Source organism: Pan troglodytes, chromosome 12 (genome assembly GCF_028858775.2).
Source record: "Pan troglodytes isolate AG18354 chromosome 12, NHGRI_mPanTro3-v2.0_pri, whole genome shotgun sequence".
NCBI lineage: Eukaryota > Metazoa > Chordata > Mammalia > Primates > Hominidae > Pan > Pan troglodytes.
In genome coordinates this window covers 16,020,715-16,044,654 of record NC_072410.2, presented here as the reverse complement: position 1 = coordinate 16,044,654, position 23,940 = coordinate 16,020,715, and the positions used below count along the sequence as shown (strand labels likewise).

The 23,940-nt window shown below is 39.0% G+C and overlaps 2 protein-coding genes across 34 annotated transcripts in view; both read right to left on the bottom strand.

The window, feature by feature from the left end:
* CCDC138 (coiled-coil domain containing 138) overlaps window positions 1-13,556 on the bottom strand; it is a 104,418-nt gene extending 90,862 nt beyond the window's left edge. For 7 of the 19 annotated variants that reach the window (XR_010149283.1, XM_515681.9, XM_001139346.8 and 4 more), the window contains exons 1-6: window positions 13,362-13,556; window positions 12,175-12,232; window positions 11,297-11,411; window positions 8,477-8,604; window positions 5,565-5,746; window positions 1,708-1,866 (exon numbers count right to left, since the gene is read on the bottom strand). Coding sequence is in view for 14 of the 19 variants with exons in the window: in XM_515681.9 (XP_515681.3) it covers window positions 1,708-1,866; window positions 5,565-5,746; window positions 8,477-8,604; window positions 11,297-11,411; window positions 12,175-12,232; window positions 13,362-13,454 (735 nt within the window). In the remaining 5 variants the exon portion in view is untranslated. Of the gene's footprint in view, window positions 1-1,707; window positions 1,867-5,564; window positions 5,747-8,476; window positions 8,605-11,296; window positions 11,412-12,174; window positions 12,233-13,343 lie in introns of all 19 variants that reach the window. The other 12 variants (XR_010149282.1, XM_063789465.1, XM_063789464.1 and 9 more) reach the window with 7 other exon arrangements.
* A 1,986-nt stretch (window positions 13,557-15,542) lies between these two features.
* The window catches only part of LOC736102 (E3 SUMO-protein ligase RanBP2-like), a 64,915-nt gene continuing 56,517 nt past the window's right edge, over window positions 15,543-23,940 (bottom strand). For all 15 annotated transcript variants that reach the window (XM_054678690.2, XM_054678692.2, XM_054678694.2 and 12 more), the window contains 5 exons: window positions 23,100-23,201; window positions 18,894-19,054; window positions 17,920-18,193; window positions 17,459-17,793; window positions 15,543-16,740 (listed from right to left, as the gene is read on the bottom strand). In XM_054678690.2, the coding sequence (XP_054534665.1) occupies window positions 16,435-16,740; window positions 17,459-17,793; window positions 17,920-18,193; window positions 18,894-19,054; window positions 23,100-23,201 (1,178 nt within the window). In that variant the 3' untranslated portion in view covers window positions 15,543-16,434. The remainder of the gene's footprint in view (window positions 16,741-17,458; window positions 17,794-17,919; window positions 18,194-18,893; window positions 19,055-23,099; window positions 23,202-23,940) is intronic.

Below are 23,940 nucleotides of genomic sequence, written 5' to 3'. Positions count from 1 at the left end.
AGCTACTCAGGAGGTTAAGGCAGGAGAATCGCTTGAACTCAGGAAGTGGAGGTTGTAGTGAGCCGAGATTGTGCCACTGTACTCCAGCCTGGATGACAGAGCGAGACTATCTCAAAACAAAACAACAACAACAAAAAAAGTGAGGCCTAAATCTAATTGCTGAATGCTTTAAAATCAATAATATTCTCCAGAGGGTAACAATAGAAGCCAAAATCTATGCATTAACCAGAAGGTCTTGAATATACCCTAAAAATCACTGAACATACAAAGAACCAAACAATGTGACTAAGCCTCAAGAAAAAAGATAATCAACAGATCCCTATCTTGAGATGATACAGGTGATATATAGTTTTTAAACTATGCTCCATGAGGTAAAAGTAAATATATATAGACGTAAATATAAAGACAGAAATGCTTATGAGAGAAACAAAAATAAATTTTTTAAACAACTTGAAATTTTAGAATTTTTAAATATCAAAAATAAAAATTTCACTAGATGGGCTCAATAGCAACATGGAGATTAAAAAAGAAATAATGAACTTTAAGATGGATCAAGAAACTATCTGAAGAACACTGAAGAAAATAATGGGAAAAAAAGGAACGGAGCCTCAGAAATCTGTGGGGAAATAGCAAAAGGAGTCACTGGAGATCCAAGAGAAGACAAGAAAGAAAGTGGAAAAAATATTTGATGAAATATTGGCTGAAGATTCCCCAAATTTGGCAAAAGACAGAAATTTCCAAATTGAAGAAGCTCAGTTAACCACAAACAGAACAAACTGAAAGAAAAGCATGTCAAGAAACACTGCAAATAAACTGCTACTGAAAACCAAAGATAAAGAAAAATCATAAAATGATGCTATTAACATGACATTCTGGAAAAGGCAGATGTACTGGGACAGAAAATAGGTCAGTGGTTGCCAAGGGCTGAGGCTGGAGGAAAGGGATAGCTACAAGAGAGCGTAAGGGAACTGCTGGCAAGCTGAACTACTCTTGATCTTGTTGATGGTTGTGATTACAAAACTGAATGCATTTTTCAAAACTCATAGAACTGTACAACAATGAATTTTACTCCAAGTAAGTTATATGTACAGTAATATATGTCTTGATATGAAGCAAGGTATATTATACCACCTATACAATATCCTTGCCAAAAATATTTTGTCTACATATTATCATTACGAAGCAATCAGGCAAATCCACAATGTGACATATAAGGATGCTGGCCTGAATTCTTCAAAGATGGTGAGGTTGAGTGCTCTAGATTCAAAGAAACCAAAAAGATATAACAACCAAATATAACGCATGAATCTTGTCTAGTTGCTTGATCAAACAAACAACCCCCCCGCCCCACAAACAATAAAAGACATACTGAAGACCAATTGAGAAAGTAAACATGGACTATAAATAAGTTATTTAGTTAGCATTAATTTCCTGATATGCTAATGGTCTGGAGAATGTCTTTATTCTTAGGAGATACATACTGAGGTATTTAGGGACAGAATCATGATTTTTACAAACTGCTTTCAAATGGATCAGAAAAAGTGTGTGTGTGTGTGTGTGTGTGTGTGTGTGTGTGTGTGTGTGTAGGCGTGGAGAGGAGGAGGAAGGGAAGGAGAAATAAGCAAATGTGCCAAAATGTTAGTAACTAGTGAATCTAAGAAGAAAAGAAGAAATATACCACTCTAAAATCAAAGACTATATAGTTACCTCTTTTATAATTTGAAATCTTGTAAGAACCTCTTCTTCAACACCTTTAATTTTACTCAAGGCATTTTCATGTCTGAAAAGCAGTTGTTCTCTTTCAAGTAAAAAACGTTCTCGCTTTTGAAGTTCTTCAGCAAATTTCTGTTGTGCTGCAGTTTCACACTATATCAAAATGCCAGACTTTAATGCTCTTGAAAAGTCACAAATTCTGCAAATTATATTCCTATTGGCTGACACTGTGGTTTAACCAAGTGGTTTTCAGGAATACAGGGGTACCTAAGGACAATCTGGATTACAGTAGCTAGACTAGTATAGCAAGTAAACTTGCACAGAAATTATATCTTGATTTTAAATGATATGACACTATAGTAAGAGTCCACTGTGATGATGCAAGAGAATTTAGGGTCCAAAATGGATCAGCACTATGCAGATTTAGTTCCCGATCCAGCTTAAATTCCATGCTCTGCTTCCACATCATAGTCCACTATTTTACCTATACCCTCCACTCCCTCATCTTGTCTATCACCTTGGGCTGAAAGAACGAGGTCTAGATTAGCACACTGACCATCTTCCCTGGTCCCATGCTACTCAGCTAAGTACCACTGGAGAAAAAAAAAAAATCACACACCGTGAAAAGTGGCCCCATTGAGAATTCATGGTCTCAACCCTGTACTAGATTCTCAATGCAGTCCAAAAATCTTTTTATATGTTCACAGCCAGCTCTCTCTCCCTCATTCTCCAAAGTGTCTATTTTGAGCCTTCTCCATTCTACTAATTTGGAATACATCATGTCCTATATTCCACTCTTTGTGAATAGCCTGGTCTCTAACTTCACAGGGAAAAAACAGAAGACAGCAGAAGAAAACATCAATCTCTTTCTCATAAAATACATATATACATGCTTCTCCTTCCCTCATTAAAAAGGCAGGCTCAGGATCATATTGCCTTAAGCCATCCTGTGAAGACTACTCTGGTGATTATCCCTCTATTATTTTGAATCTCTCCCACCCCATCTGAACTAAAATCTCTCTTGGCCCCACCCACTCACCTCCTCCCCTTTACAACCATCTACATTTGCTGAGGTCTCTCATTTCAGAATCACTCCTCAACTCACTTAAGACTGGCTTCAGCCCATATTCCTCTATTGAAATGACTTACCTATTACTAAATCTAAAGGTCACTTTTCAGTCCTTATTTTATTGATTCTCTCAATAGCATTTTATACTGCCGTCTCTTTCCTCCAACTTAAAATGCTCTCCTTCATTGTTTTCCATGACACCATTCTCCTAGTTTTCCACCAACTCTCTCTGGCCATGGCTTCTCAGGCTCCTTTATAGGCTCTGCTTCCTCTACTGTCACTTAATTACTAATATTCCTTATGATTTGGGCTGGAGCAATTTTCCTTCTCATTCCTTATACTCTTTCTGCTTAATTATATCCACTCAATGGCTAAAATTACCAAGTATATGCTAATTGTTCCCAACCTACAACTGCTCAGATCTTTCTCACAGGCTCCAAAGTCAAGTCCAAACAGCCTACTTAACATCCCCACCAAGGTGATGGGGATATCTATTACCTCAAACATTTATTCTTTCTTTGTGTTGAGAACATTACAATTCTTCTCTAGCCACTTTAAAATATACAATAAATTATCATTAACTATAATTTCCCTATTGTACTAGTAAATACTGAAACTTACTCCTATCTAACTGTATTTTTGTACCCATTAACTAACCTCTCTTCACCCCTGCTACCCTTCCCCTCCCAGCCTCTGGTAACCACCATTCCATCTCTATTTCTATGAGACCCACTTCTTTAGTTCCCACCCCACACGAGTGAGAACATGCAATGTCTGTCCTTCTGTGCCTGGCTTATTTCTCTTAATATAATGACCTCCAATTCTATCTATGCTGCTGTCAATGATAAGATTTCATTCTTTTTATGGCTGAATAATATTCCATTGTGTATAGATACATTTTCTTTATCTGCCAATGGACGCTTAGACTGACTCCATATTTCGGTTATTATGAACAGAGCTGCAATGAACATGGGAGTGCAGGTATCTCTTCGATACACTGTTTTCTTTTTTCGGGGATATACCCAGGAGTGGGATTGCTGGATCATACGGTAGTTCTACTTATAGTTTAAGGAATCTCCAAAGTGTTTTCCACAGTGGCTGTACTTACAAAGTAAATTTTAAAGTCAGATTAAACTATAGACTGATTTGGCCAGGCGCAGTGGCTCACGCCTGTAATCCCAGCACTTTGGGAGGCAGAGGCGGGCGGATCACGAGGTCAGGAGATCGAGACCATCCTGGCTAACACAGTGAAACCCCATCTCTACTAAAAATACAAAAAAAAAATTAGCCGGGCGTGGTGGCAGGTGCCTGTAGTCCCAGCTACTCGGGAGGCTGAGGCAGGAAAATGGCATGAACCCAGGAGGCGGAGCTTGCAGTGAGCCGAGATTGCGCCACTGCACTCCAGCCTGGGCACAGAGTGAGACTCCGTCTCAAAAAAATAAATAAATAAATAAAAATAAACTATAGACTGATTAAACCAGTTAATCCATTGTACTTCATTTTTTTCTTATTAAACATCTTTGTTTGCTACAAATGATAGATATATCCTTGCAATCTTGCCTATTCTTTTTTATCCTATAAAGTGTTATCAAAGGAATCTTCCTAAAACCTGACTTTTTACTCTGACATTCCTTTGCTTAAAAACTTGTAAAATACCCAGCCTGAGTTTTCATTATTTTCTTTCTTCCAGAAAGGCTAATAAATGCACAATTGGACAACCACTGCTTTTCAGAACACCTCTCATTTCCAATTCCTTACACCTGGAATGCCCTTTCCACTATTATCTTTCTCAGTCAAAGACCAGATTAAGTCTCTCCCTAAACTTTTCCTGGTGATTTTAGGCTAAAATAATCTTTTTCTAAAATGCTATGGTAATTACAATCTGAATTATTTTGACAAAACGAAATACTGGTTTTAAAGAAATGCTTAACTATTTCATGTGTTTCCAATGGGAAGAATTTCAAACAGATACTGCGCATTACATACACTTCTGCTTCCTTCTCTACTTCTCGTGGATGCTTAATACATAAATTATACTCTTTAGGCTGGGCACTGTGGCTCACGCCTGTAATCCCAGCACTTTGGGAGGCCAAGTGGGGGCAGATCACCTGAGGTCAGAAGTTCAAGACCAGCCTAGCCAACATGGTGAAACCCCATCTCTACTAAAAATACAAAAAATTGGCTGGGCGGGATGGGGTGCACCTGTAATCCCAGCTACTCAGGAGGCTGAGGCAGGAGAATCACTGGAACCCAGGAGGCGGAGGCCGCAGTGAGCCAAGATCACACCACAGCACTCCAGCCTGGGTGATACAGCAAGATTCCATCGCAAAAAAAAAAAAAAAAAAAAAAAAAAAACACTTTAGAAACAAAAAACCCGAAAGGCAGATAATAAGCAAATGTTAAGAGTTCAGTTTTGATGAGAGTTGACAAGAAGACTTTTTATATATAAGTACTTAAAACAATAAAGCTAGAGCATCTACATCAAAAACCATACTTTATCAGATTTTATTACTTAAGTAAGGATGGGATGGAAATCAAATAAAATACAAGACAGTCTGAAACACACACCTACAAATAAAAACGCCACTGTCTCTATTTTCTCTCAGCCACTGTATTTTTCCCTTCATTAGTCCCTATAATTTGAGTTTGTCCCCTTCCGTCCTTGTCTTGACAAACTTATCTAAAGTAATTAAAATGAAATATATTATATTCAAATTTCGTAAATGCTTGGTTCTTAGAACATAAATATTTCTGAATTCTCGATTCAGTATTTAGTTCTTACCTGCAATTTCAGATGTATCTGAAATAATTCGTCATATATCTGACTGATCTGATGTGGAAGTAAACTCCGCTTGTCTGATGCTTTAGATTTTGGACAGCTGACAGGTTTCAAAGGAGAGTCACCTGCATCACTACAACACTCAGTCCGAGGTCTCGATGAGGTCCTATTAGTTGGCAAGGCAACTGCAAAGAAAATAACATTTGCATTATAAACTTTATTAACTTATTGTTTCAAATATTCTCAGAGTAACCTTTAGGAAGAGATGCTTTAAGTACAAAATATAACATTAAAAAGTTTCAAGAGAGACAAAGAAAAATATAGCAAATATGGTAAAGTGGTAACATCGAAAATTTGGGTGAAGGGTATACAGCAATTGATTGCACTATCTTTGCAACTTTTCTGTAAGTCTGAAATGATTTCAAAATAAAATATTTTAAAGGATATAAAGACACTAATTGCCAAGAAATGGAAAGCAACCTCAGAAGCCCCTAATCATGTTCCCCTCTCTCCCCTAAACCAAATTTACCACTAATGCAAATAAGTGTTACATGCTGCTTTGCTTTGCTGTTTAATCTCCACTACTTAATTTTAAGTCCTTGCTTGTTTTGCCTGCTTTTATATTTTATATGTAATTATATTAACATAATTTCTATAACCTCTTCTTTTAAACAGGTTCACAAATCTTCACTGTATATCCTATTTTGCAAACACTGTATACAGCATCCTCCTATAGGTGGAAATTTGAGCTGATTTGGCTATACAGATGCTACAGTCTCCTACGTGGCTTCTGGTGTACAAGTTTAAGAGTTTCCTGAGGGTGGCAGGGCGCGATGGCTCACGCCTATAATCCCAGCACTTTGGGAGGCCGAGGCGGGCGGATCATGAGGTCAGGAGATTGAGACCATCCTGGCTAACACGGTGAAACCCCGTCTCTACTAAAAATACAAAAAAAAAAAAAAAAATTACCCGAGCGTGGTGGCAGGCGCCTGTAGTCCCAGCTACTCGGGAGGCTGAGGCAGGAGAATGGCGTGAATCCGGGAGGCAGAGCTTGCAGTGAGCCCAGATCGCGCCACTGCACTCCAGCCTGGGCGACAGAGCAAGACTCCGTCTCAAAAAAAAAAAAAGTTTCCTGAGGGTATATAAGTAGTAGCAAAATTGCTAGATCATAGGGTATATGTGCAGATTCAACTTTACTAGTGATGCCAAATTGTTTTCCAAAGTGGCTGTGTCAATTTACTCTCCCAACAGCAGTAGGTGAGTTCCTCTTGCTTGATATCCTTGCCAGCACTATACTGTCAGAATTTATTTTCTTTTAACAATTAGAGTATAAAATGCTCTCGCTCAGTGTTTTTTTTTGTTGTTGTTTTGTTTTGTTTTTTGAGACGGAGTCTCACTCTGTCGCCCAGGCTGGAGTGCAGTGGCGCGACCTCGGCTCACTGTAAGCTCCGCCTCCCGAGTAGCTGGGACTACAGGGGCCAGCCACCAAGCCCGGCTAATTTTTTTGTATTTTTTTTTAGTAGAGACAGGGTTTCACCGTGTTAGCCAGGATGGTCTGGATCTCCTGACCTCGTGATCCGCCCACCTCTGCCTCCCAAAGTGCTGGGATTACAGGCACGAGCCACCGTGCCCGGCCTTGCTTTTTTTTTTTTTTTTGAGACAGAGTCTCTCTGTCGCCCAGACTGGAGTGCAGTGGCACAATCTCAGCTCACTGCAACCTCCGCTTCCCGGGTTCAAGTGATTCTCCTGCCTCAGCCTCCCGAGTAACTGGGACTACAGGCACGTGCTACCATGCCTGGCTAATTTTTTGTATTTTTAGTAGAGACAGGGTTTCACCGTGTTAGCCAGGATGGTCTCGATCTCCTGACCTCGTGATCCACCCGCCTCGGCCTCCCAAAGTGCTGGGATTACAGGCGTGAGCCACTGCGCCTGGCCGACGCTCAGTGGTTTTAACTTGCACTAGACTCATGAAAGCCCCAGCTTTAAAAAAGGAGGGGGGTGTGTCTTCCATTATACTCCATTTTGAACAGACAACGGAGAAGCAAAAATAAAACATAGTATGAATTTTTTAAAATGAAAAGCTTCGCTTCACTCAGTTCAGCAAATGCCCTAAAAGCGAAAGGCACATTCACAGAGCTCTACTTGCCTGTCTAGGTTCCCGACTCACCAATCCCTGGCCTGAGCATTTCTTAATTTTGTCTACTTTCAAATATGAGGTTGGTGCAAAAGTCATTGTGGCTTTTGCCATTACTTTTAATGGAATACAAGCAACATTTTCTTTATACCTTATCCCATGTTTTCCACTGGGAAAATCGCCCATCTAGCAGGAAACACAAGTCCCGACAGAATTATTTTTCATCTTCCTCAAATGATGAGAATAATGGGACAAAGGAAAACGAAGGAGAGGGAAAAGAGGAAAATGAATGCTGTTGTGTGTAGACCATAATACCAGCACCAGTATTATCAACAGGGCAACTCAAAGTCTTGTAGCCCAGAGGGTGAAGGGTGCCATTTCTGGTTGTCTCATTCCTTGAAATCCCGCCACAACTATGAAATGCAGTCAGATACACAGAAAACTGCTGGCAGTTCAGTGCCCAGAAATCCATACTTCAAATAATCTGGAGTATTTTCTCAAAATATTGTAGTCAAATACTACCACAATCATCTACTCAGTTATTAATTTATTTTGATAAATTTTGAGGGTACAGGAATATTACTGAAAAATAATGAAGTTTAATTTTCTCTGCTCCTTTAGTTTAATAATAAGCACAGTAACTATCTCCTAGCTTACAGAAGTTCAGAACACAGAAATATGCAAACTCTTGGGGGCCAGTGTTATTACTAGGAGGGAAGCTTCATTTACTCTACTTGACAAAGTTACTACTGAATTGATTGTTCTAAAATATTTATTTTACCTTTTTCTATTTCTTTAAAAGACTGCTTGGTTATTTTCGAGGTACTAACTCTATAATCATTTTCAATTAACTCTTCTTCTGTTTCCTGTTTCTTCAAATCATGGAAAGAATCCAGTTCATCATCTAGGCTTTAAAAAAATAATTGTATCACAGCAATCTAGAAGTTTACTATAGCACTTTAAAAAGATAAAACTGCTTTTCAAATATTAACAGCATAACTGAGAAAAAATGTAAAAACATTTTTTAAACTGCAAAATGTAAACATGTAAAATGAAAAAATGTAAAAACTAACAGTCACTGATCATTGATAACCCACTACAAGCATCTTTTTCTACACATTAAATAGACTTAATTTAAAATGACATATACCTACCTGTGGTATACTCTACAGCTAAGGAACACTTTATTTTGACTCCCAATAATCTGTTATCTATAAGGTAGTTTTAGCTAAAATAATATACATAAGGAAACTAAACCTAAGTAAGTCAAATAACTGATGGGTGACATAACGAGTAGAAAGTGGAACAGAACTAGAATTCCAGGTGTTGTCTCCAAAAAGACAATCTGAGTTGAAATTTTTGGAATAGTATTGTTCAAAAGCAATATAACACAAGTCATATAGGTAATTTAAAATTTTCTAGTAGCATGTTAAAAAATAAATTTTAAAAATATTAGTTAATATAATATATCTAAAAGTTTATCATTTCAATATGTAATCAATGTTAAAAATTATTAGGATAGAACAGGCATGGTGGCTCATGCCTGTGATCTCAGCACTTTGGGAGGCCGAAGTGGGAGTATCTCTTGAGCCCAGGAGTTCAAGATCAGCCTGGACAACACAGTGAGACTCTGTCTCTACAAAAAAAAAAAAATTAAATTAAATTAAATAAATTAGCCGGGAGTAGTGGTGCACGTCTGTAGTCCCAGCTACTCAGGAGCCTGAGGTGAGAGGATCGTTTGAGCCCAGGAGTTGGAGGCTACAGTGAGTTACAATTATGCTACTGCACTCACAGCCTGGGCAACAGACTCGCCCCCTGCAAACCCACATACACCCACACAAAATTAAGATATTTTACATTATTTTATCCATGCCTATTTATTTATTTTTTGAGACGGAGTCTCACTCTGTCACCCAGGTTGCAGTGCAGTGGCGCGATCTCGGCTCACTGCAACCTCTGCCTCCGGGTCCAAGCAATTCTCCTGTCTCAGCCTCCCGAGTAGCTGGGACTACAGGCACCCGCCACCATGCCTGGCTAATTTTTGTTATCTATGCTAAGTCTTAGAAAGCCAGTGTGTATATGACACTTACAGCATATCTCAATTCAGACCAGCCCCATTTCAAGTACTCAATAGGTACATGTGGCCTGTTGCTACTGTGCTGGACAGCATAGTTTCAGACCAGATCACAACTAGGGGTCCAATGTTATGAAAACCTTCATAGTCCAAAACCTTTATAGTTTAGAATTATACCCAGGTCATTATTTAAAAAATGATAAAACTCAGTTAAAAAGAAAATAATTTCCATAAATTTATAATTATTACCTTAAAAGCAATTTTCACTTTCCTTACCCTACATTCAACGTAGCTCATGTCTAAATCCTAAATCTAGATCAACTAGATTTTGTGAGTGCAACATGAAATAGTAATAATAATGATAATAGGTAACATTTGAGTACTTATTATTCACCCAAAACTGTTCAAAGTGTGTTACACAGATTAACTTATTTAAGTAAAGAGAAAACTGTATTAAAAAAAGTCAAGCTCCCAAATACTAATTCTGTAACACACAGATACTTTAGGCATAATTATTTTTTCTCTCCACAATTATCTCAACATTTCATGTTATATATGGATACATCTTTATTTCAAAATGCTTACTCCTTCTTGATACCCATAGCATTTCTTTCTGCCACATATTTTTAGCATTAAATAATATCCAACTTAGATCTTTATTTTACCTTAGCTTCCACGGTTTTTATATTTTTTCCCCATAGTAAATAGTATCTTCCTTACAGAACGGCAACTTCTTTTAACCCAGCACTGTATCCTACATACCCTGTAGTTACCATCTCCCCAGACCGCCTTCTTCAATCTCTCTCAATCACCTAAATACAATGCATACAATACCAGACACACCAGAGATAGTAAAATGCTGCTGCCTAACAAAACCTGTATGGCAGTTTTTTTTGTAGTTCGTTTTCTCTTTCTTCAGGACAGTTTTGCTCGTCACCCAGGCTGGAGTGCAATGGCACAATCTTAGCTCACTGCAACCTCCACCTCCCGGGTTCAAGTGATTCTCCTGCCTCTGCCTCTCAAGTCGCTGAGATTCCAGACGCACACCACCAAGCCTGGCTAATTTTTCTATTTTTTAGTAGAAACGGGATTTTACCATGTTGGCCAGGGTGGTCTCGAACTCCTGACCTCAGGTGATCCACCCGCCTCGGCCTCCCAAAGTGCTGGGATTACAGGCGTGAGCCACCGCACCTGGCCCATAGTTCCTTTTCTAAAAAAAAATTTTTAAAGAAAGGGAGCAGAGTCTTCATTTGGGTCCTGAATGAATAACCATAAAAATATATTTTTTCATCTTTTACATTATATAAATAACTTTCCATTATGCCACTAAATATAATGCTAGGTCTATGCTTTTATTACAGAGATTCTCAGTAAAAATTAATAAGTGACTCGCTTCAACTATTTAGCAGGCTCCAGACTGCCTTACACTTGTCCTCAGGAAAGAGCAAAAATATAACCTGCCCTTTTCTCTTTCTGTTTTTTGAGATACTGAGGGGGTAGCAACAGTAAAGTTTCAGGGTACTTTACCAATTCACATTTACGTGCTTGAATAAGCCGCCCAATGGTGTTCTACAATGCTTGCTTTCATCAGAATATTTTAACGATGAACCAACTTTATCTCCAGAGTAGATATCCAAATCACCTGTCAACGACAAAGAAACCATGAAAGATTACCACAACAATATATCACAAAATATCTGGCACTGCCCATAAGTCTAAATAATACTATTTTTAAAATCTTCTCTCTCAAATTTTTTTTTCTTTTTTTTTCTTTGAGACGGAGTCTTGCTCTTTCGCCCAGGCTGGAGTGTAGTGGCGCAATCTCGGCTCACTGCAAGCTCCGTCTCCCGGGTTCACCCCATTCTCCTGCCTCAGCCTCCTGAGTAGCCGGGACTACAGAAGCCCGCCACCACACCCGGCTAATTTTTTGTATTTTTTTTTAGTAGAGACAGGGTTTCACCGTGTTAGCTAGGATGGTCTCGATCTCCTGACCTCGTGATCCGCCCGCCTCGCCTCCCAAAGTGCTGGGATTACAGGCGTGAGCCACCGCGCGCAGCCTATTTTTTTCTTTTTTGAGACTGAGTTTCGCTCTTGTTGCCCAGGCTGGAGTGTAGTGGCGCCATCTCGGCTCACTGCAACCTCTGCCTCCCGGGTTCAACCGATTCTCCTGCCTCAGCCTTCCCAGCAGTTGGGATTACAGGCGCCCGCCACCATGCTCGGCTAATTTTTTGTATCTTTAGTAGAGACGGGATTTCACTATGTTGGCCTGGCTGGTCTCGAACTCCTGACCTCAGGTGATTCGCCTGCCTCGGCCTCCCAAAGTGCTGGGATTACAGGCGTGAGCCACCGCGCCCAGCCTCAAATTAAATTTTTGAAACCCCCAAATATACAAAATACTGGCTTACCTGGGGAGGTTAGAGTTCTTCTCTTATACTTAGACTGATAAAAATTTGAAAAATCATACTAAAAAAAAAAAGAAAAGATATTTAATTTGTATACTAAGAATCAATTTACTGTCTCAAAATATTTCCCCACAAATTATGTATTAATTACAAAGGTTAGAGTGGAGAAATCTTGTAGACACCATCTTAACCAAGTGATCAAAACTAATATCATCAATAATGTGACAAACCAACGTCATGTTCCTCCCCACAGCAGGCCACACATCACTCATCTCATGCTCCTGCCAAAAATGCATAATCAATCTAACGAAGAAGCATCTATAAGATAAACCCAAACGGAGAAACAATCCAATAAATAATTCTTACACTTCTCAAAAAAAAAAAAACAACCTTACAGAAAACAAAGGCTGTGAACCTGTTCCAGATTAAAGGCAACAAAAAGGACAATCAAATGCAATCAATGCTCGTTCTTGGGTCGGATCTGCACTAGGAAAAAATTTTCCTATAAAAGGTATTATCGAGATAATTGCTGAAATTTCATATGAACTCTAAATTACCAAATATTATACCAATTCTAAATTTCCTGAAAATATTACTGTGGTTATTAAAAGACAACGTCCTTATGCTTAGGAAAAATACACAAGTTATTTCTATTTAGAGGTAAAGGGGCATGACGCCTGCAAATCACCCTCAAATAGTTCAAAGGGAAAAAATGCGTTTGTAGGGAGGGAAGGGGAGAGAACGAATGGTAAAGCCAATGTGGCAAAATATTAATTTGTGAATGCAAGTGAGGGTACAAGGGAATTCTTGGTAATACTGTAGCAACTTTTGAGTAAGTCCGAAATTATTTCGAAATAAGCCGCTTTTAAAAAGCAATTCAATTGTTTTCACAACTCCACTCACATCACTGCAAAAAAAAGCTGAACAGCACTTTCTCCAACACCACACCATGCCCAGTATACCATGAACACAGAGGCATAGGTGAAGCGGCACCCCCGCACCCCCGCGCCCCTGCAGCGCAACGCCCGCCCCTCCCGCCTGCTTCCACGAGGCCCAAGCCGCAGCCACGGCGGGAGTGCCGGGGCCGGGACCAGAGCCGCTGCGCGCCCCCAGGCCGACTGCGCGGGGCACGGAGCGGGCCGCCCCCCAGCAGCAGGAGCCCACCCGCGGACCTCAGGCGGCTGCTTCACCTCGTCGGGGCAGCTGCCCCCGAGTCCGTAGCGGCTTTTCAGACTCTCCACTACTAAATCCTGCCCCGGTGGCTTGACGACCCTCGGCTCCATAGCACACAGCAACCGCACCGGTCTCCCCGGGAACCGCGTTCATCAAACCCGCGGCGCAACGCGGCCGCAGTGCGTCACGACGTCCCAGGCCCCGCCCCCCAAGACACGCACGGCGGCAGGGAAAGGGCGGGGCGGGGCAGGGAAAGGGCGGGGCGGGGCAGGGAAAGGGCGGGGCGGGGCAGGGCGGGGCGACCCCGAGACTGCAGCCCGGCTTGTCCGCGCGGCCTCCAAGTTTCCCGTGCTAGCACTACACACCTCGTAACTGAGTAGTATTGCATCTCCCCGCGATAGTCCTGCCCCGGCTGCCTGGGTGCCACGGGTTGAGGGGCACCGAGGCCCCGCACCTGCCTGCAGCGCTCCGCTCCAGCTCCATTTAACCTGTTAAGTTTGGTGTGCGTTTGCGCTCACCACATAGACCGGTCGTTCCATCAGAAGTGACCTTTGCTAACTGCCATATAAAAGAAAAACCAAGAGTATATCTGAGCCGGGAGTGGTGGCGCGCGTGTAGTCCCGGCTGCTAGGGAGGCTGAGGCGGGAGCATTGCTTTGAGCCTGAGAGTTACATCTATCTTGGGTAACATAGCAAGACTCCCATCTCTTAAAGTTAAAAAAAAAAAAAAAAAAAAAAAAAGGGAAAGCTGAGCATAGACATTGCAGATTACCTCACTTTCCCTGTGTTCCATATGGGGTGTAACAGGGTATTAAAAAGAATAGTTAGAATGTAAGCACCCTGGGAAAAAAACTTTTTTTTTGAAAAGAAAAAAGCTTTTGCCAATACCTACAACAGTGCTAACCATAGTACATAGTATACATCAACCTGAAAACCTATGTTAAACAAAACTGACTGAGGGGAACTGTACAACCACTTCATTTTTCTCATTCATAAAATTACAGTGGTGTAATCTTTTACTTTCTAAATTGTGACTGTCAGCTGCATCTCTGGACTAAACTCCTAAATTCTCTGGATTAAAGTTCCCAAATGCCCAAGTTTTATAAAATCTATACTTCGGCAGTTATTATCTGAAAATTACTTAGGCCATACTTTTTGCCATAAAGTACCACTTAAGATGTACAAATAATGAATTTTATTCTATCTTTAAGCAGATTTTAATGAGACAACATAAAATCCAGTTTAAAAGGAAAGATACATATTATCGTGGGTTTAGACCACATCAGTGATTAAATAGCAAAGAGAAATCAAAGTCCTTTCCTGAAATGTGACACAAAGACTTTCTCATAAATGCCACAAGCCACTCTTAAGCATCTTTGGAATACTAATATGGGAAAAGTCAGTTTACATGTCATTTTGTCAAATTTTTGGTCAAAGTTTTTAAAGCTTTTTAATTTGTAACTTTAGTGCTTTAGGAAAGCATACAAATCTGTAAAAAGTCTCTTAAAAAGCACTTGCATTAACTTAAGTATTCTAAAATCATGACGAAGGCATCAACTGTCTCAGCTGAAAAGTTACAACACACTTTACATCAGTTTATATTACACAGATTTCCAAATAAGCCAATTTGAAATATTTAGTGTAAACATATGTAATCCATGGTTCAAGACTGAACTGATACATTTGGAGTAGGTTTATTTCAAGCATCTGGCTTTGTGGCCGAGTGGAATGGTGATGGTATACCATCACTCATTACTCGCACAACATCCCTCCCCTCTTTTGACTGGTGGTTGAACAGTTACTTGCTTTAGGATACCCAATTTCCAAATCCCCATGTAACAGGGAATAAACCTGTCTTTCCTCACTAAATAAAATGAGGTAATTTCACCAGAAAGAACACAGATGGGTGGAAGACAGTCAATATTCATAACTGCAATATACAAAATTTTGTGTTCTACCTGGATTCTTTGTAGTTCCATATTGAGTAGGCCAATAAGAACATCCTCTTTTCTTTAGCAATTTGCCTAACATTTGATACAAGCCATTTCCAAATACGTTTTTGGTGTGTATCAAACTTGAGAAACTAGGAGCTCTGGAAATTATGCGGCAGTTTGAATTTACTGCCTTTAAATTGTCTTCCTTACTTTAGACTAGAATGAATCCGAAGCATAAGTAATGAATTTTTTGAATGTCAGTGGCTCTTAGGAATTGTCATTTTATTTCTGCTACAAAATTTACCAGAAAAAGGTACTGCAACAATCTTGTATAAAGCAAATCTTTAACGAAAGAACATGGTATAGACTTTCTAAAAATATTCATACTTTATCACAACTACAAGGAAAAATTCAATTTCTATCATCAGAACCAAGCTGCAGTTTCTGAGGTAGTAGAGACAGATGACAGAAAAGTTTGAAACAAAACCCCTAAAGGAAATAGTCAACTTGTTTAAAATGTAAAAATTAATCGAATATCTATGAAAGGGCACAGGAAGCTAGATATTTTAAGGAAGGAAGGTACGCTACTTACAAAGTTAACTTGTAACCACACAGGAGTGTAAAGATTCTAGAGAAGAGCACTTTGGTTAACTCTATACGTTCTGTGGCTCTACCCATTCATAAACGAGTCTCTATGCATAAATGAGTACACCAATAGTTAAGATTACCAAATATATTTCAAATCTAAAATTAAATTATCCAAGTTGTGGTCCCTTTATTCAAATGGTAAGTATATCCATGCAGGAAGTCCAAATATCTGAAAAGGAATTAAAATTAAATTGCATATATCATATTCCTTCAATAGTTTGAGGTCTATTGCTTTTCACAAGATTAGTATTATTCCATTTTAATACAAATACGTCAGGAGTACATAAACACAAGTACACCTGAAATACACCAGTGTTTAAACTTTTATTTCACACCATGCAAGGTCAATTATAACACATTAAAAAGTGACAACAGCTATAAGCTGCAATTTTACATTTGTACATCGGAAACGTCCATTTTCAAAAGCTGAACATAACTATCAAATTGTAATAGCTAAGCTTCAATCCAACTGCTTATACAGATGAAATTTTCTATGAAAAACAATGATTTTATATCTGTCCACATTCTGTGATAGTTATTCTTCGACAAACAGACCCTTTGGGAGAACCAAATGATTCAATCTTTTTCACAGTATCCATGCCATCCTTAACAAACCCAAATACTACATGCTTAAAGTCCAAAAGTTCTGCTTTCTTCAGTGTTATAAAAAATTGAGAATTATTGGTATTCTGGCCTTGATTGGCCATGGATAGTAAACCAGGACCAGTATGTTTCACATCAAAATTTTCATCTTCAAATTTGTCTCCATAAATGGACTGTCCGCCTGTTCCATCATGTTTGGTGATATCTCCTCCCTGAAAAAAAGATTTATAATAAAAAAGTTAAAAATTTCTTTCAATTAATAGGAATCCTGAGTAAAATATTAAAATACACACAGAACTCATCACTACATGATAAATCCTAAAGCCCAGCTTTCCTGAGTATAGTTTGAAAACTAAGAAATTCATATTGTTGGAAAGAAGATGAAAAATGAAAAGGTTTTTCCCATCCCTTAGTCTCTACTAGATCTCAAGTACTGAAAATTTTTGTGTTTTTTTTTTAAATGACAGGCTGTCTCACTCTGTCACCCAGGATGGAGTGCAGTGGTGCAAACCTAGCTCACTGCAGCCTTGGCCTCCTGGATGCTCCCACCTCAGCTTCCTTGTAGCTGGGACCACAGACGCACACCACCACACCTGGCTAATTTTTGTATTTTTTTGTCCAGACGAGATTTTTGCCATGTTGCCCAGGCTGGTCTCAAATTCCGGGGCTCAAGCAATCTGCCTGCCTTGGCCTCCTAAAGTGCTGGAATTACAGGTATGAGTCATTGTGCCCAGCCTCAATTATTTTAGGTTGAAAGTTTTAGGCTCCTGCAGGGAATGGGTAGTGATGCCATGTGATCCCATGTGTGGAAAACCTAAAGAAATCTTTAACGAAACTACAGGATGAGGTCAAGGAAAAACACTCAAATTTTCCATTAGTGTGGTGCACTCTTCAAGACCTCAATTGTGGTATGTACTTAATAATACCTACTTGGCAAACAAAATCTGGAATTACTCTGTGAAAAATGGAATTCTTGAAACCAAAGCCTTTCTCTCCAGTGCATAGTGCTCTGAAGTTCTCAGCAGTCCGAGGAACAATGTTTGAAAATAATTCCATAGTTATCCGCCCTAGAGGTTCACCGTCCGCACAAACATCAAAAAACACCACAGGATTGGTCTCCTTTGATAATTCTGCTGCCAGTGATACATGTCCTTTCTGGAGTTTCATTAAGTTCTGCTGACATTCTTCAAATGTTTTCTTGAAACAATCAGCTACTTCTTTAGTTTTAAATCTCACTGCAAGCTGTTCTACTTTTGCTTCTCCATCTGGTAGGGAGGGAAAGGGGAAGCAGTGACCTTAGTATTAAAATAACTGTTATAAGTTGTTTTGTTTGTTATAGATTTTAGAAAAGTCCAAAAAATGAAAAGTAGCATTTGAATGTAAAAACTCACCAGCATAATCTGAGGCAGTCCAAACTAAAGCATTATTTGAAACATTTAAGGGCTTTAATTCCATTGTTTTAGTAATAACGTGGTTTGCACACACTTTAAAAACCTGGTCTCTTCTCATTAGGATCCGGTAATAATTCTTCATTGTATGCCAAAGAATCTTTATATCTCCAACACCACGCTCCTTCCACTGACTGACATCCCGATCCCATCTATAAAGTTTGGCTCTCTCTTTAAACAAAATTTCTTCATCTTCTTCTCCAGATTTTACTTCTACCTATAATAGGAGATGAAATTCTCTATAAGCTGCTGCTTATAATAAATTCCATGACAAATTTCAAAGATCCAAATTCTTTTAAGGCATTTTCTTTGTGATGACGAAGAGAATTTGTTAATGTGATAACTGGTTATATATCTTAGGGCTAGGAATATATCTGATTTGGCTGAGGGAGTAAAGACCTGATCTATCATTAAACATTTTCTTTTATATAATATTCATTTTCCCTTTGGAAATTAAATGCTTTTCTTTATAGGACAGAGAGGTTTCAAAAGTGTTTGCTACTGAAGAGAAATATTAGCTACTGACTGAGGTTAAAAAATGACAAAGTAATTTTCCTAGAACAATGTTCTTGTCCAAAAAACATACAAGGTTAACATTTATTGAAAGGACTTTGGTGAGTATGAGGTTAATTTTTCCCCAGAATCATGTTATAAAAACAAACATGATATTCTAGAAACATAAGAAAAAATTATTTCTTACCAATAATTACATATAGAATTTACAAACCAATATTTATGTAAAAACTGTAAAAAGATAATTTATACTTAAAGGCTAGACATCTAATAAATAGAGCTTCCATTTCAAACAGTAAACATTCTTAAATGCAAACAATTATACCCTGTGACAGATCAAGCCAGGGTAAAACTTAAAAATGAAAAATAAGTTATTAGTAAAAGGTTAATTCCTTAACATTTACCTCTGGTAGTGACACTATTGGTTCAAAATGGATATCTTCATTATGAACTACTTCTTCATCACTACCATCTTCATCTTCACCAACTTTACCGGCTGACTGGGTTCCGACTGACTGTGTTCCAAACACAGCTGCTCCAGTATTTGCCCATTGGAAATTTTTATCTGATGAATAAATCAGGATATTTAAACACTAGTATCTATTTTTTACATTTTTCATCCCCCTCTTATTTTATCAATCCCTCTAATTCCTGATGATGTAATATGTACATCAATTTTAAATGTTTAAAATTATATTATTCTAGTAAATTCCTCACGCCTGTAATCCCAGCACTTTGGGAGGCCGAGGTCACCTGAGGTCAGGGGTTCGAGACCAGCCTGGCCAACATGGTGAAACCCCATCTCTACTAATAATACAAAAATTAGGCTGGGCGCAGTGGCTCACGCCTGTAATCCCAGCACTTTGTGAGGCCGAGGTGAGCGCATCTCCTAAGGTCAGGAGTTCAAGACCAGCCTGACCAACATGGAGAAACCCCGTCTCTACTAAAAATACAAAATTAACCAGGCATGGTGGCATATGCCTGTAATTCCAGCTACTCGGGAGGCTGGGGCAGGAGAATCGCTTGAACCCAGGAGGCGGAGGTTGCGGTGAGCCAAGATGGCACCATTGCACTCCAGCCTGGGCAACAAGAGTGAAACTCCGTCTCAAAAAAAAAAAGAAAGAAAGAAAGAAAAGAAAAGCCGGGAGTGGTGATATGCGCCTGTGGTCCCAGCTACTTGGGAGGCTGAGGCAGAAGAATCGCTTCAACCTGGGGGGCAGAAGTTGCAGTGAGCTGAGATCGCCCCACTGCACTCCAGCCTGGGCAACAGAGCAAGATTCTGTCTTTAAAAAAAAAAAAAAAAAAGTTAGCAGTGTGTGGTCATGGGTTACTGTGATCCCAGCTACTCAGGAGGCTGGGGCAGGAGAATCACTTTAACTTGAGAGGCAGAGGTTGCAGTGATCAGATACCGCCCCACTGCACTCCAGCCTGGACGACAGAGCAAGACTCTGTCTTTAAAAAAAAAAAAAAAAAAAAAAATTAGCCGGGCGTGGTGGCGGGTGCCTGTAATCCCAGCTACTCAGGAAGCTAAGGCAGGAGAATCGCTTGAACTTGGGAGGCAGAGGTTGCAATAAGCAGAGATCGTGCCATTGTACTCCAGCCTGGGTGACAGAGCAAGACTCTGTCACCAAAAAAAAAAAAAAAAAAGGGAAAAAAAAAGCTAGTAAATTCAACTCATACCGTTGAGTACAGAGTACATTTATTATTGTTATGCTTAGCGATACAAAGATAAGACTGTCACTGCCTTGGATAAACTTCCTAATACTAAACTACACAAGGACTTCCAGTAAAGAAGTAGGTTCTTTTTACCTACTTCTAAAATTTCAAGTACCCACCTTGAAATTTTGTAAACTTAGCTCAGCAGGCCAAACCTGCTACTTCCAAATTAGCCACAATGGCCTAAACATGTTTATAATTTCTGCATCTCTACTTCTTCCCGAAGAAGCTAATGCTGGAATGTAGATTTCTTGGCTGGGCTGGTGGATAGCAGCCTTGGGAGAATCTCACTGACTTCAACTGCCCAAAGGGTATTAGATTGTTAAGCATCCTACTTCTGTATGGGGGAACAATGATGGTCTCACTCTCGCATACCTGCAACAAGGTGAAAACTAGAAACTTCTCCATCCCATACCTCAATTTAGATGACCAAGTCCCCACTATCTTAGAGGAAAGAAACACCTCTCAACTTTTTATCACTTGCTGAATCACTGTCTTAAAGAACCCTACACCTTCTGCTAAAAACTCTCATGAAAAAGAAAAAATGTCACAGGATACATAACTCAGTACCTTAAAGAACACAATAAAAAATCAACTCTCTTTCAGACAGATTTAATGGAGGGGAAAAAAAAAATGTTTTTAAAGAGGAGAGAGGGCCGGGTGTGGTGGCTCATACCTGTAATCCCAGCACTTTAGGAGGACGAGGCGGGCTGGTCACCTGAGGTCAGGAGTTCGAGACAAGCCTGGCCAACATGGCGAAACCCCATCTCTACTAAAAATACTAAAAGAATTAGCGGGGTGTTGCAGCGCATGCCTGTAATCCCAGCTACTCAGGAGGCTGAGGCAGGAGATCACGTGAACCTAGCAAGCAGAGGTTGCAGTAAACTGAGATCTGCGCCACTGCACTCCAGCCTGGGCAACAGAATGATCGTCTCAAAAAAAAGAGACAGAAAGACAAAAATTCTTAAGGACATGAAATAATTGTATTGCAAAGGAATGATCTGAGAACAAAAGCCACAGGTTGCATGGGAACTTCCTGAGAACAGTAACCACTGATCTGGATGAGATACCAACTTGGGGGCTCAAAAATAACTGTTCAGGGCCAGGTGCAGTGGCTCATGCCTACAATCCCAGCACTGTGCAAGGCCAAGGTGGCAGGACTGCTTGAGCCCAGGAGTTTGAGACCAGCCTGGGTAACATAGTGAGACCCCTGTCTCTACAAAAAATGTAAAAATTAGCTAGGCATGGTGGTACACACCTGTGGTCCCAGCTACTTGGGAAGCTGAGGTGGAAGGATTGCTTTAGAGCCCAGGAGGTCAAGGCAGCAGTGAGCTGTGTTCATTCCACTGCACTCCAGCCTGGGCAACAGAGTGTCATCCTGTCTCAAAAACAAAAACAAAAACAAAATTGTTCAGCAACTTTTTTGCCAAAAGCAAAAATTTAAAAAATAACCCCAAGGGACATGTGGCAGAAGAATTCAAAATTATTTCAAAATAGTGGTTCTCTACCCTGGGAACACATTAGAATCACCCACTTGTAAAAATATTTGTAATATATCAATATCTGGGTCTCACAGGTCATAACTGGGCCTACAGTAATGTTACTGTAAGTGAATAATTAATTTGGCAAGCTTTGAGACATTAGAGAAAATAAGATTGAAACTCTAAATTATCTGGAAATTTACAAAAGTATAAAGATTCCCTATGAAAACCTGTGGATACAAACAAAACTGACTGCAAGGCATTTACAGTTTCAAATACTATTTTTAACAAGCACAATCTAAATTAACTAAAGTAAGCATTCAATACACAAGAGCTTGGTGAATAAAAATGACAAGTGGTAGTGAGAAGTGAATGTTAATGCATAAGGCTTATTTAGGCATGGTTTGCTCCCGATATGTGAGTACTGCCTACTTTTCACTTTAGTGTCCAATATTGACATAATACTTCAAAAAGGCTACACTGAGTAACAAGGAGCCTATCTATTTTTTTGGGATTTTTGTGTGTAAGTGTACCTACTATATTGCTTATTTACTGACACATTACCCTTTGATTTCAGGCTATTTCATAAATTAAAACAAAAATAAACGACATCAGTGAAGCCACGAATTCCAACATAACATCACATCTGAAGGTAATTTCTAAAAGTTTTATGTGTTTCTAGGTGGCAGGAGCTGTGAAAAAAGTGCAAATATAGAGGAGGAAAGAACAGAATTCTGAACTGCATTAATCATTGAAGCACATATCCTCAATAAAATGTATTCCATAAATCAAACACCTTTTACTAGAACTATTTAAGGGGTCTATAAAGAGCAATGTGAAAGATATTACAAGAATGAGAAAATATAATGAATGGCCTTACACTAGTAAACCGGATACAATCAGGGAAATGGATTCTTTTCTAGAAATGTTACCAAAATGGATTAAAAATAGAAACTCCACTAAAGAAGATGGGCAAGCACACCAATTATAAACTTAGCACAATAAATTAGCACAACCCTAATACTGAAATCCAAAGACAGTACAAAAAAGAAAACTACAAAATCATATCCTTAGAAAGTATAAACTCACAAATCCTGAAATATTAACAAATCAAATATGAAAGTATAGTTAAAAGAATAAGGATCAAAGTCAGAGTCATTCCAAAGCTCAAAAATGGTTCTGCATTTCAGAATGGGGAGGACTATCAGCATGGCTTATATAAAATTGAGAAAATTCTTATATTGACGCCAAAAAATAAAGTGTAGAAGCCCTTCATTATTAAAACACTAAAACAAACGGGGGGGGTAAGGGAAGAAACTTCTAACTTAGTTATATACTGCAACAAAAAACTAGTTTTTCAGTTGTGCTTGATTCTGTAACAATGTCATTAAAAGTCTCTCCTCTTGATCTTACCTTTAGAACCAAAAGCAAAATCTCCAGAATTACTGGAAGCCAAGTCTGCAAATGAGAGCCCTGTGCTACTTCCAAATCCAAATGAAACTATCTTGCTTTCCCCTGGCAAAAGAAAAAAAGAACAATTTACTATTTAATTTGTGCTGAATATCAAAGCTTTACCCAGGACCTAGAGAGAACAGTAGAGACTTGTATACTCTGGGATGAGGGGAGTTATTTAAATTCTGTCAAGTTACAAAATACATCCAATTCTGAGCTACTTCAGTATTACTAATTTTACAGGTGCTATTCACAAAGAATACTACAATACTACACCAAATGCATGCCAAAAATTATTTTTTATAAATGAGAAGGAGAGCTATCTATATTAAGCCAGATATTAAACTACAGTTTCTGCTCTATGGAGCCTACTATACTCTAAAGCAAGCATTCAGTCAAAGGCAGGGTTTTAGGAAACATCTGTATAAAAACTTTTTGTGTTCTGTACTATAAATAAGCTCATAAAAACCAAATGTCTCATTTACACTTCGTCATAAGGACTTTTGGGGTCTTCTCTTAATTCTGCTAATGTGAAGCTGCATGATCTCTGAAAGCCCCATGCCTTATTTTCCTCATATGAAAATGTATGAGGTTTTAGGTATGAAGTCGTCTTCCTCTTTTAGCACATTAAGACTCTCAAATGCCTATAAATGTAATATTTGTGACACTGAAGGCTATTTTTAAAAAGTAGGTAAGGTACACAAAGCAATACAACTTAAACTTCCCACTTCCCTCCCCAAAATCGAAATGAAAAAGAGAGAAAGCAATACCAAATATGTTACTGTAACTGAATAATTGATTT